This window comes from Patiria miniata, unplaced genomic scaffold (assembly GCF_015706575.1).
Source record: "Patiria miniata isolate m_02_andy unplaced genomic scaffold, ASM1570657v1 HiC_scaffold_3, whole genome shotgun sequence".
NCBI classification, from domain to species: Eukaryota; Metazoa; Echinodermata; class Asteroidea; order Valvatida; family Asterinidae; genus Patiria; species Patiria miniata.
Window position 1 is genome coordinate 19,094,811 of NW_024037069.1, and position 14,053 is coordinate 19,108,863.

Here is a 14,053-nt window from a genome sequence, read left to right on the forward strand (position 1 = left end):
TCCCTGACAGACTCACACTGAGTCACTGACTGACCCACTGAGTCACTGACCCACTGAGTCACTGACTGACTCACTGAGTCACTGACTTACCCACTGAGTCCCTGACTGACTCACACTGAGTCACTGACTGACCCACTGAGTCACTGACTGATTCACTGAGTCACTGACGGACTTGCTGAGTCTTTGACTGACTCAATGAGTCACAGAGTCACTCACTGACTCACTGACTGACCCACTGAGTCACTGACTGACTCCCCGAGTCACTGTTTGACTCACTGACTCACTGTGTCTTCGACTGACTCACCAAATCACTGACTGACTTTACTGAGTCACTTACTGACTCACTGAGTATAAGCAATGTCCTAAACAAACTATTGGGTCCAGCTGACTAGGCAAGCTTGAGGAATCATCAGCAGAGATTATCGAATATCAAGCCTGCGTTTTTTATTTTTATCCAATTCAGGTACCATCGTTGACAACATTGATCCGGTCATCAGCAACTGCCCCGCAAACCGGGCCGTTACGGCCACCCCTGGCGCCACCAGTGCTGTGGTCAGCTGGACCGAGCCAACAGCTACCGATAACTCTGGCCTAGCAGTCAACCGTGTGACCACTAATCCATCCGGCAGTTCCTTCAACCTCGGCACCACAGCGGTCACTTACACGTTCACCGACAACTCTGGAAACGAGGCCAGATGCACATTCACCGTAACAGTCAACAGTAAGTTTGGGTTATGGTTAAATGTTAACACATTTCTCAATCGCTTGAAATGTGGCATTCTTATTTTTTAAACAATTATTTGCTACTGTTTTTTCGTTTTTCTATTTTACTCCCATTTTTTCCTATTATTTAACCCTCTTAATTCAAAAATCAAATTAGACTTTAAACTGTTCAGTTGTTCAGGATGTTAAAGTGCAAGGGATGAAATGATCGTAACGTTCACAATTTAAACTTATTTCATGGAGAGACATTTTATCACTTTTTCATTATTAAATTTCCTCAAATTTAGGTCAAGGAGATTTTGACTAAAATTGTCCATCATTTCACCTTCCCGGTCGCACCAGAATTGTTAAGAAAAATACTGGATTAAAAATCATTCTTTATATTATGAAGAAAGTAAGATCCAGCCTGTATTACGTTTCAGATCTGTTGTCTTTCAATCTGTCTTCCAGAGGCAACCGGAGCATACTGGCCAAAACGTTTATTTTCCATCGATGCTTTTCAGAATCATTCAAACTGATTTCATGTTGCGTGGTGCAACCAAAAAATGTACTTGTAGTTTCACTTTTTTGGTTTGTTTCTTTGCCAAACAAGGTGGTACAGTCACAGACAACACACCGCCATTCATTTCCAACTGCCCGATGACTGCTGCGGGCTCGCTGGCCCAGGGCGCGACAACCGTCACGGTGACGTGGACCGTCCCGACCGCCACGGATAACTCCGGCGGCACCGTGAGCAGAACATCCACCCACAATTCTGGGGACTTGTTCACCGTTGGCAACACCCAAGTCAGATACACGTTCACCGATCCCTCTGGCAATGAGGCTCGCTGCGAGTTTGTCGTCATGGTCTCACGTATGTATTTTCATGCATTCTATTTTTTTTCCTGAAGGAATTGAATAAGTCTAATACTCACTACTTATAAACCATCTTTGTTGTAGGTGTAGCACCAGTTTTGGGGTTTCCCCTCCCCCCCCCCCCCCTTAGTATTGACATCCAGTTTTTTGAGAAGTCAGCCATAGGAGTTGTGGTACACAGTTAGACCAAATTTTGTCAACTTTCCCACTAAAATTTGTCAGCAGTGCCTTCGTATTTTAAAATCACCAAGACAAAGGAATATGCTTCAAACTGTGATTTAATTGATGTGGGATTCCTTGCACTGACATTTCGAAGTTTCAAAATGGTGTTAGTGTTGCGTAAACTCTACTACTTATAGTTGCTGTGCATTAGCCAACTTTATTGCAGGTTTTATGGTAATCGCTGGATGTATATGTCAATAATTCATTTTGGCAGAAATTTTTTTCGCACTGATTCAAAATGAAGATTTAACAATGGATTCTTCTCAAAAATAACTGATATGTCAGATATACAGGGTGAGTCGAAAAAGCGAAACCCAAATATCGGGACCATTGTTTTAGTGAAGTTTTGCATGTAGCACTTTGAAAATCTAGGATATGAAAGCCCAATTCATTACCTTTCTTTTAGTATAAAAATCATTCAAATCACTCATGTACTTTTCAAGTTACGGAATTTTGAACACGACCACCGTTTTAAGGTTCTGTCCACAGATCACAAAAAAGTGTGCGTTCTTTCAGCAAAACGAAAACCATTCACACACATCCCTATGTGATTTGTTTTCGTTTTGCTGAAAGAACACTTACCTTCTTGTGATCCGTGGACAGAACTTTAAAATGGTGGTTGTGTTTAAAATTCCGTAACTTGAAAAGTACATGAGTGATTTGAATGATTCTTGCACTAAAAGAAAGCTTATGAATTGGGCTTTCATATCCTAGATTTTGAAAAGGGCTACCTGCAGAATTTTACTAAAACAATGGTCTCGACATTTGAGTTTCGCTTTTTTTGACTCGCCCTTTACATGTATTGTCACGTGGCAAACTTTGAGTTCATACTGACATCGCTAAATTAGCCAGTAAAAGAAATCCATTTTTTTTGTTCTCTTCAGCCTTCAGCGGCACTGACATGCAAGCCCCCGTCATCTCTGGTTGCCCCGCGCCCCAGACAGTAGCACCCGACGCTTCCTCCAATGTGGCCACTGTGACCTGGATTGAGCCCACCGCGGTGGACAACAGCGGCGAGGTACCCAATGTCGCCAAGTCGCACACCCCGCCGGCCACTTTCCCGGCCAACACCGTCACCCGGGTCTCCTACATTTTCTACGACAACTTTGGCAACTTTGACAATTGCGACTTCCTGATTACAGTAACATGTAAATTTCGTCCTTTTTTTGAAATTTTTTTTTTAAAATTTCAATGCTATGTTGCATTCTTTGTACATGTATGTAATTATAACCTTCTGCTTCTAAAGATTGTTCCTTGATGTAATACAGTGACTTGCCGTTTTTGTTTTATATTTGCTCTTGATGGGAACAAATGTTATGCAAATTGAAACAGAATTTGAAAAACAAATACCCCCTCAATGATTAAAAAGGTTGGCATAGACCACTGAAAGTTGGCATAGACCACTGGGAGAGACATTCAAATGCTCCGCCAATGACGTTTGATGCTCATGCCAAGACGCTACGGCTTTGCGGACGTCCAGAATAAAATAAGTCCTGCGTACCTTGTGTTTTTACGCCAATGAACCGGAACGTGCAAGTTGTAGAGGGCTACTGTATTTTGTCTCGTTTTAAGGCAACACAACGCAACGTGCTATTTCTCAATGTTACGACGACCTTGGTGGTGATGTTTACCGTTGACGTTTATTTTGTCAACAGCAAGCGACCCAGGCACTGACAGAACCCAGCCCGTCATCAGCGGTTGTCCTGCTGGCGCCTCGGCAGTCGGGACCAACAATGCCGTGGTGACGTGGGTAGAGCCCACGGCGACAGACAATGACGGACAGCCCGTCAACGTCGTCCGGAGTCACTCACCAAACACCGTCTTCAATCTCGGGTCCACCACCGTCACCTACACCTTCACCGATACAACGGGCAACCAAGCCATCTGTGCCTTTGTTGTGACAGTGACAGGTAAAACACAACCTCAGAAAATATCACCCAATCGTGAGTCGGGGGAAAAGAATCAATTGTGACCCTCCAGCACAAAAACCAGTCACTTGGACCAATGTTTGCAAAAAAAAAGTCGGAATTTTAGCTCATTAGAAAGGACAAGGTTTCCAATGACGCATAGAATTTTGGAATTGGACAAAATCTGAGAGTTATTCATAATTTTGGTTCCAAATTGTCAACAATATTCTATGTATTATAGGCTTTATCATTAAAAAAGATCGGTTGTGTGGCTTCTGACTGGTTTTGTGAAGGAGATTTACAATTGAAAAGCAATTCAGGTCAATCTAAATGGGTTTAATTGGACAATGTAGCAATTCAATCTTTCAATGCAGTGGCTTCAAACTGTTGCAAATGTCAAACTTTTTTTATTTGATTCAAATCTTTGGAGAAATTTGTTTTGGCCTGTGTAAAGAAGAAAAAAAATCTTTAAAAGCGATAACCACATCGTTCCTCTCAGTTAAGAAGAGTCATAAGCAAAAAAGGCTGAAATTAAAATATTCCCAAAATGATGAGAGGTAAACGAGACAAAACGCTGAAGGACTGACAACCCAATTCATGTGTCGGCCCAAGTTAGAATTTCTGTTTTACCCTGCACTTATTGTAGTAGCCCGTAAGCCAATTTTGTCGATCTTCTACGCGTTCAGGTACAGTGGACAACATTCAACCGGTCATCAGCAACTGCCCAAGCAACAGAGCCGTGACAGCAGCCGTGGGCGCAACCAGTGCTGTGGTCAGCTGGACCGAGCCAACGGCTACCGATAACTCCGGCCTAGCGGTCAACCGTGTGACTACTAATCAACCCGGCAGTTCCTTCAACCTCGGCACCACAACGGTCACTTACACGTTCACCGACAACTCTGGAAACGAGGCCAGATGCGCGTTCACTGTAACAGTGAACCAAGGTAACAATTTAGTCAGAATTTGGCACATGCGGGGCAACAACATGTGCCCCTCGGCAATATGCCACTTTGCAAGTTCCAGCCGCGCGCGTGATCAGGCACATGCACGCCACATGCGCACCACATGCAGGCCACATGCACTGCACGCATGTCAAACTTTTATCGTGGCTGTGATTGGTCAAAACACTATTAGGCTGAGCTTATTGGATCGTTCCCTCTTGCTCATGCATTTCTGATCAAAAACTTTTTCAGAGCAGATTTATCGGTAACATACCTTTGTATATTATGGTGCGTAGCACAGCATTTCCGTGGTCCTCAAAGAAATTAAGTCATTATTAAACTTTGCCAGACCACATTCATATCATTAATGAATTTTTATCCAAATTTACGAACAGCATTGGCCCATTAGCACTTGCACATGTACTACATTTCATTACATTGTATTAATTCACTTATGATACCAAAAAAAACGTACATTAGGGGTTTGAAGGGCGTTACATGGAGTAACAGGCAGGGCAGTTTTTTTTTGCGGTACAGAGACTAATGGACTTTATTCACCAGTCAGCCATATTAAATTGAAAGCGAGGTAAACTCTTCATTTTTGTAACTTGCGTGTAGAAAGAGTCAGGGAACATGATCGAAAATGGCTTCCTCATGAGGTTTATGGCTTAATTCTGTAAAGTTTGTTTTTAAAGAAAGATTTTTTCAATATTTCATAGGTACAGTCACAGACAACACACCCCCGGCCATTTCCAACTGCCCCACGGGTGCTTCGGCCACGCTGGCCCAGGGTGCCACAACGGTTGCGGTGACGTGGACCGTCCCGACCGCCACGGACAACTCCGGCGGCACCGTGAGCAGAACGTCCACCCACAATTCTGGTGACTCGTTCGCCTTTGGTAACACTCCTGTCACGTACACATTCACCGACCCCTTCGGCAACGAAGCGCGGTGCGAATTTGTCGTCAAAGTCTCGAGTGAGTAGAAACTTTGACTTTTTTGAGAGAGAGAGAGAGATTATGTTGCTTTGCTTTGCTAGCAGTAAAATATGTCTCAGACAGGGCACATGATGCCTGTGTTCTTAAGTAAGACACTTTACTACAATTGCCTCTCTCCACCCTTGAGTATAAATGGGAACATGTGAGGGGGGCACACCTGTAAATAGGCCTAAACCCATCCACCGAGCTCATGAATAGGAGCCATACCCTTAAAATATCCTATATTCAAGCTCTTAGAGGAATAAAATTGGGGAATTGAAGAGAAATTGCAATGAACCTCTGGCCCGGACTTGGGGCTTCCTGTTCTGAGCGTTTTGGATGCAATTGGGCTCGAAAGTGGCGCTGTTTTGCCATGTTGTTGAGGGATCGCTTGTCAAGATGGCTACTTTTCCGCTTTGGGGAAAATATGGGTAGTCTTCTTTGGGTGAGAATTTCTCAAACAGTCAATTGTCAACCCACCAAGAAATGAAAAGAAAATGAAAGATGACACATTGATCATCATTAATCTGTGCAGCTTAAGTACCTGTGAGAGTTCTGAGGATTTTAAACAGAATTTTGAAGTATGGGCATTTAGCGCTGGTGTCTATGGGAATTTCAATACAGGGGTGCATCCTGAGAGTGGAGGCTCTATTTTATTTCACTGGCCTGAAGACAACGGATAATAATTGTGATATAAAGGGCTATGTTAGTGTGGCAGGGCCAAATTTAACTTGTATTTTTCCAATGTATTTTTGTAGTGATTTAGCATCTATAGGAGTAGCCCCCTGAGGAAATCCAGCGTTTTTTATTAGATGTCCCCTACCCTTTCATATAGTAGTGTTTCCCCCTGATGAACTTTCCCCAGTAACAAGTCCACATTGTATGTAAATTAGACTCATGCCATTGGTCCCCTTCCCCCAAGACCATGTGCCCTGCCACCTGCCCCTGTAAGACCACAGACCCCTCATGATCAGTAGCAGACCAGCGGCAGTAGAGAGAGGACTGTGTATTTTAGCTTTCTCTCTTTCCCCTTGATTTTTCTTGGGTGCGCCTTGCCCTGTGAAAGTGTTTTTCTGCTCGAGTTATTGATTTTGATTTGAAGTTCTTGTAAATAAATTCTTTTTTTGGTCCTTTTTGGTTTGAAATCAAGAATTGTGTCCTTTGTCTCTATTAATTCAATTTCTTCGCGACTTTCCCCTTCAAAAATCCTGAGTTTAGTTTAGTTGTAGTAGTTTTAGTGCGAGTTCCCCATAGTGTGTCACTTTCCATGGTTACATTAGCACCACTTTATTATTATAATAATAAATGTTCTTTTTTTAAGGTCCAACTGCAACGGACAATGTAGCCCCAGTGATCTCGGGATGTCCTACGTCCAGGACAGTGGCGCCCGATGCCGGACAGACCACCGCCACCGTTTCATGGGTGGAGCCCACTGCGACAGACAACAGCGGTCTGGTACCAGGCATCAGTCGGTCCCACACACCCCCGGCTACTTTCAATGTCAACACCGTCACAAATGTCGTCTACACCTTCTTTGATAATTCGGGCAACTTTGACCAGTGCCGTTTCACCATCACTGTCACAGGTAGACTGTAGTTATTATTGGCGTGCAGAAAATAAATACTCGTCGTCGATGTGATAGTCCATTTGAATTGAAGAAAAGTTAGACCCAAAGTAGATGTGAATTTTTCCAGGCATTATCTTCAAAATGTCTAATGCTATCAATTCCCTGTGGAAATAAATTTGGTGTTATATCTTTTTTTAATATAAAAATGGAGCCGTTTATTAAGAAAAATTTGAATGACAAAATACATTCTTGGACAGATAATCTTGGATTTCTTTTAAAAAAAAGTATCAATTACACAAATTTTGAAGGATGGAGATGGTCGTCTTGAAAGTTTCACCATAAAACGCCCTTCGTCTTTTCTCATTAGAATATAATCCTTCAGAAATCCAAATGTAGGATCCTGCCAAAATTTGGCCAAGTCTTTTTTTTTTCAATGCCTCGATCATACTGTGCATTCTAAGGAATGGGTTTAAGGAATTTTTCCGCTAACTTGTTGCTTTGTTGTCATCTATTTTATTTGTGTACACAGCAAGCACAACTGGCGATCAAACCCCGCCCGTAATCAGCGGCTGTCCGAATGGCGTCGTGGCACAAGGACCAAACAACGCCGTGGTATCGTGGGTTGAGCCAACGGCAACGGACAACGACGGACAGCCCGTCAACGTCGTCCGGAGTCACACACCAAACACCGTCTTCAACGCTGGCTCCACGACCGTCACTTACACGTTCACCGATACATCTGGCAATGACGCAATGTGCTCTTTCCTTGTGACAGTTTCAGGTAAAACGAAGGTGTTTGTGTTCGCCTTTTGACCCAAAGCCACCCAAATGCTTCAAAGTCCACAAGGTGGTTTTGAGGAGATTACCAGCCACTGTTACTTTTCACCTGGTGGTTGAGGCCTCTCGAAAGTTTGAGTAAACTTCTTCAAACTTGGATCTTTGATTCACTAACAATTTTGTAAAAGTCTGTTAAAACATTCAACAGTGAATTCACGTCAACTTGCACTTGTTTTTCTGGATTCATTTGTACATATTCGACAGCATCACCCATTATTTTCAGACGGTTATGTCACAAATATTTTTTTTTTTTTTTTTAAATGGACGACTGAAATCAAGTTGATCAATATAACAAATCGGAAATGCATTTCATGGATAGCCATATCCTAGCCTTACAAAAACATCACATTTAGCATTGGCTTCAGCCCGTTTGGTCTAGAACGGCCACGTTTTCAGTCTGTAAAACAGATAGGTAGGGCTTTCCCGCACGACTCCCGCACGACTGAGAAATGCAACCGCTTAGTCTCATGTCAGGCAAGAAAGCCTGCAGTTATCAAAGGTTGCGGTGATTTAATTAATTCTTGCATAGTAAGTTGCATCCACGCATCTGTTTTACTCTTAATATTGGCATGGTTCGCCATTTTTGGGTGTTAAAAATGGCTCCTCCCACATCACAGCAGTAAACATTTGTTAAATGTCTCAACCTTTTGCCAATTGACGTTCTCCGGTTAACCAAATTGGGCAGGATTATTTTTGCCGAAAATTTCGAATTTTTGAAAAAGGCAAACTATATCAGCCAACTTCTGATACACAGCCAAACGCCACAAATACTGATTCGCAAGAGTCGTTTCAACAGTATTTGTACGATATTTCTTGCCAAAACCTCATATTTTTCAACACTCGGGGTGTACAACGGAGGGTAAATTGTAGAACAATAAGTCGTACACAGCAGCCAATTCAAGATCAACGCATGGTTCGCCTCCACAGACTTCAAGAACTTTGTGTGTGTGTACAAAAGACACAAGGGATTATCGTGTTTAGACGTCACCCGGAGGCGAGTCCAGGCACGCTTGACATCTTAACCCGTCAGGCGTGCCTGTGTATAAAAACAGCCAGTGCGCGTTATCACGTCCTCCGACGCGAACTGGTTAGCATTTCCTTGATGTTAATTCCCCCTGTGTTTTTTTAGGCGACCAAACTGCACCAGTTATCTCGGGCTGCCCCAGCAACCAAGTAACTACGGCAGCCACTGATGCCACCAGTGCCGTGGTCAGCTGGACCGAGCCGACGGCTACCGATAACTCCGGCCTAGCGGTCAACCGTGTGACCACTGCGCAGCCCGGCAGTTCCTTCAACCTCGGCTCCACAACGGTCACTTACACGTTCACCGACAACTCTGGAAACGAGGCCAGATGCACATTCACCGTAACAGTCAATGGTAGGTTCCATCTTTTGTGACGAACACCTTTTGTTGTTCACAAAACACACAAAATTGTGTAAAAAAACACGCCTTAGTATTTACCTTTTTGTTTCCGTGAATATAAAGCATTTAAAGCAAGGGCGGATCAGGGGATTTTTGCAGGGGGGGGCGTCAGATTTTTTTTGGTGCCATTTTTACGGACAGGCTGATACATAGGTTATTATTATTACTATAATTGTTATTACAGTCGAGTCTCGTTAATACAAACTCGTTCGGACCTAGCCAAATTGGTTGTTATATCAGAATTTTGTATTAAGAGGAACATCAGTCCCATTCATTGTTCACATAAATGCACAGTCGGGACTAAGGCCCTGTTTTTTTTACCTGTTTTTTTGCTTCAAATGTCGGCTGATGACTGCAAATGGTGCCCGACTAAACTTAGTGCAAATATTATGGGAGACCAGAGAGGCCACATAAAGCTTATTCTCGATCATAACCCCATATAAAAATACGTTAAAATTGTGCAGCAGCAGGATTCCACTCAAACCAGTGAGTTTGGCGGTTTTGAGACATCATCTTTCATTGAAAAAAAAACCTTTTTCATTTTGCCGACGCGCATGGCTATGGCGACACGCGCGCATACCAGAAACCGGAGACTTTTTTTTTTTGGCCTAAGGCTTTATGTTTGTTATAACCAGAATTTTGTATTAACAGAGTTTGTACTAACGAGATTCAACTGTAATTATTTTTGGCGTTAAAACTTTAAAAAAAAACAACTCTGGATCAGCACCTGTAAAAGCATGTAGGAACATTCGCAAACACTAGGAAGCATACCTAACGATTTAACGAGAAAATCCTAGCTCAAAGTGAAGATAGGACTGGTTCCAAATACCCTGTGAAATCATTCCGCCTGAAATTATACCATTTGAAAAAAAAAAAGAATTATTGAAGGTTGTTTAAGACAGTAACTACAACATCCAATTTATAACAAATGTAATAATAATAATAATAATGGAAATTTCTATAGCGCCGAATCCATTTCAAAAATGCTCCCTGGCACTTTACAGTCAAACTATTAATATAAATAAAAGGAATATAAATTAAATTTAAAATTTGGTTATTTAAAACTAAAATTGGATAACATAACACTATAGTAATTAAAAAGCCTGACAAGTAGACACCCCTGGACAAAATGGAAAACAACAATTAACCCCTCCCACAAGCCTGACCAAATCAAACAATTTATATAAATAAAATAGGAATTTTAATTAAATTAAAAATGTGATTATTTAAAGACTCTAGAATGGATAACTAAACACAATAGTGATTAAAAAGCCTGAACCATATGTACAGAACAGAACAGAAAACAACAGCCCCATCCCCGCTAGCTAGACCAAATCAAACAATTTGTATACATGTAAATAAAATGGGACCATAAAGCCCGGTCTGTACTCCTGATTCCTTCTAAAAAAATAGATTTGATAGATTTGATAGATTTGAAGTAGTAAGGATACAAATACAAAAACAGTTTCACGCAACTATTTGTGAGATTAACCTCTGCCGTTACTTTTCTTCTTTTGTCGCACAGCTGCAACTGCAAACCCATGTAACAGCAATCCATGCCCTGATACCCAGAGCTGTTACTATCGTGACAACGAGTACTTGTGCCTGGGTAAGTGTTTCATTTCAATTAAAGAGCAACAAAAAAACTATCGACTGAATCAATCTGGCCCTTGTCATTAAAATGCTTAAAATTTCTGAACTCTGAATACACAAATCAAACATGGTTGGAGGGTTGATACACTCGACCAAAAAGAAAGGCCCCCCCCCCTTCCAATACTTGTTTGTCTTACTCAAAAACTAGTGAGAACGTCTCGCTCAAATAACAACTAATCAGTACAGAAATTCCTTAGCAATCCAGCCATACTCTTTGTTTGGCCCGAAACAGTGATAATGTGTACAAATTTATGCAATTTATGACAAATGGTACCAAAAAAAAGTTGCACTTCTGTGTACGTGCAAGTTGTGGTTCACACTCACCTTGCACGTATGCAATAGTGCAACTTTTTTTCGCTACCATTTGTCATAAATTGCATAATTGTGTACACATCATCACTGTTTTGGGCCAAACAAAGAGTAGAGCTGGATTGCTTAGGAATTTCTGTACTGATCAGTCGTAATTTGAGCAAGATGTGCCCAGTAGTTTTTGAGTTAGACAACAAAGTAATAAGGGGGACTTTCTTTTTTGGTCAAGTGTAGTTGGTTGATATTAGCTCCCCAAGGTATGGGAACTAGTCTGTCAACTTCAAACAGCTCGGGGCTTATATTGACTGGCTACCAAAACTCAAGCATGTTTTATTTTTTTTTACTACACCTCTTACCTAGCCAATTCACAAAAATTTCATGAAGTTACGCATAAGTTTTCTCGGCAACATGTTCATATGCCCCATCTTTCCATAGTTGCTGCATGCTGCTAGGGCGATGTTCGCGCACGCGAGTTCCCCTGTACGCTAGTTCCACGATTGCTTCTTTAAAGCGCATGCATAGGAGACTAGCGCACTGGTAACCAATGCGATAGTCTACTACACATGTGTATTTAACCTGTGCTTGAAAACCCTGCGTGCCTTTTTTTTTGGTAAACAGCAAAACTAGCAGCTGACACATGATGGTTAATTGACCAATGAGAACTCGGCTCACGATCATGAATATGTATGACACATAGTCATTCTGAATGGTCACCGGCCCTTTTGTAAAAAAATAATCAGTTTTGTTCAATTATGCATTACTTCTGTAGTACGTTTTGCAGTGTTTTAATAGATATAGATATTTGCCGGTATTTCATTAACTGTTGATTTTGTGTTTATTCATGCAGGCGACGCACGACGAAGGCGTGACGTTGAAGAAATCGCAGCGGGTAAATTCGAAATTGAATAGTTTCAATTTGAATATAGTTGTATGCAGTCTTGTTACCATGGCAACCATAAGGCCACAGAAAACAGAAGAAATATTGTTGTTGCCCTCACATCAAAAATGTCAGGAAGCTGGGTCTGTTGGGATTTTTGTTTTGGTGGGGGGGGGGGGGGGGGGGGGGGGGCCAGGGCCAACCCTTTCTCCTATTCCATTCGAATATATTTTTCAGGTATGTACGATTTGTAACAAAATGCAAACTTATGGCATTACAAAGAAACGGTAAAGTTCAAGTTTATTTCATATTTTCTAGTCCCCACAGTTGATTGCAAGTGCGAGAACGGCGGCGTTTGCGTTGGCGACAAGGAAAGTGGCATGACCTGCGCTTGCCCGGAGGGTTACCAGGGAATGCTCTGCGAACAAGGTACCAGTTTTGACCCATTATTTCCTTAATGCCTGAGTGAAAGTTAGAACTTGGCTGACAATGATCCTTTGTTGCCTGCAATCAAGGAGGAGGCTTTGACCAATAGGATCACAACTTTTGGTCAGGTGACCATCAGTAGGCTCGGTCAAACTCAGCCACAAGCACAGTGAGAAATGGTGAATGGATCGAATGTTGGGCGGAGCTTATGGCGAAATCCAGAACGATTTCATTGCAGCTTACCACATAATTGGCAGGGAACAAACAAACAAATTTAAAAAAATACCATTGAAAAAATAATGTGATGTACATTTTTGGCTGTTTTGGCACATTTGCCGAAGCAGCTTTTGTTTTTGTTAAGATTTTTTTGTTTTTAGAAAGTTTTTAAAATTATTTTTAAAATTAACGGTGATGTCATAAAATGTTAGAGCGGCCTCTAGCGCAGGTTTTATAGATGATTATAGATGAACATCGATGTGACGTCATGACATCATCACGTTACATGTGACATCATAATTCAAAGCCCTATGAGAAAGTTATCACATATTTATATGCCTTCATTTATTATAAAGATAACTACACATCTTGCCTGAATGGAACTTGTACTTGAAAATGTCACATCACAAAAAAAGTTGCCCAAACAGCTCTGTGTTTGTCCACAAACATAAGTGTAGTTTTATGAATGGTTTCCCAGTAACATATGCTTAGCCTACAAATTTACTGAGCCTTTGTAAAACTTACCCCACAGTATCGTGTATCATAATACCTTGGCCAACATTGAATATTTTTGTAACTTATGTACTCACATGCATGTGAACATTAAGCAAGTTATAACAATTCATAAGAATTTTGTTTTTATATGTTTGATGTTTCAGCTTTGACAATCAAAGGAGTGTGCGAGCCCAACCCTTGCGCTAACAACGGCACCTGCGTGGAGTCCTTGACGGCAACAAACCAGCTCACCTACCAGTGCGTCTGCAACCCCGGCTGGGAAGGCTACCACTGCAAGAGAGGTGAGCGCAAATTTTCTTACCAACTTTTGGCTGACTTTGGTTCTAGAACCCTTTTTATTGCAGATCTCGCATATTTTTTTTTTCATATCTGTTCATTTGCCAAGGACATCTGTGGGATCTGATTCAGGGTGAGTCAAAAAAAGCGGAACCCAAACCCCCAAAACTATATTTCATATTTAAAAAGATATGTAGCACCAAAAATAATAATGACTGGAAAGCCAATTTCATAAGCTACTTTTATATGAAAAAATAATTACTGAAATTGCTCAATCTGTTCAAAGAATATCACCATTTAAACGCAATGACCCTAAAACCTGTTTCGT

General features: G+C 41.5%; 1 protein-coding gene across 12 annotated transcripts in view; it reads left to right on the plus strand.

Annotated features, from left to right (window-relative positions):
* LOC119737763 overlaps window positions 1-14,053 on the plus strand; it is a 70,017-nt gene that overhangs the window by 52,022 nt on the left and 3,942 nt on the right. For all 12 annotated transcript variants that reach the window (XM_038212338.1, XM_038212339.1, XM_038212344.1 and 9 more), the window contains 13 exons: window positions 464-721; window positions 1,316-1,576; window positions 2,685-2,948; window positions 3,456-3,710; window positions 4,394-4,651; window positions 5,368-5,625; window positions 6,947-7,210; window positions 7,722-7,973; window positions 9,159-9,407; window positions 10,978-11,061; window positions 12,262-12,303; window positions 12,610-12,720; window positions 13,593-13,730. In XM_038212338.1, coding sequence (XP_038068266.1) covers window positions 464-721; window positions 1,316-1,576; window positions 2,685-2,948; window positions 3,456-3,710; window positions 4,394-4,651; window positions 5,368-5,625; window positions 6,947-7,210; window positions 7,722-7,973; window positions 9,159-9,407; window positions 10,978-11,061; window positions 12,262-12,303; window positions 12,610-12,720; window positions 13,593-13,730 — 2,694 coding nt within the window. The remainder of the gene's footprint in view (window positions 1-463; window positions 722-1,315; window positions 1,577-2,684; window positions 2,949-3,455; window positions 3,711-4,393; window positions 4,652-5,367; window positions 5,626-6,946; window positions 7,211-7,721; window positions 7,974-9,158; window positions 9,408-10,977; window positions 11,062-12,261; window positions 12,304-12,609; window positions 12,721-13,592; window positions 13,731-14,053) is intronic.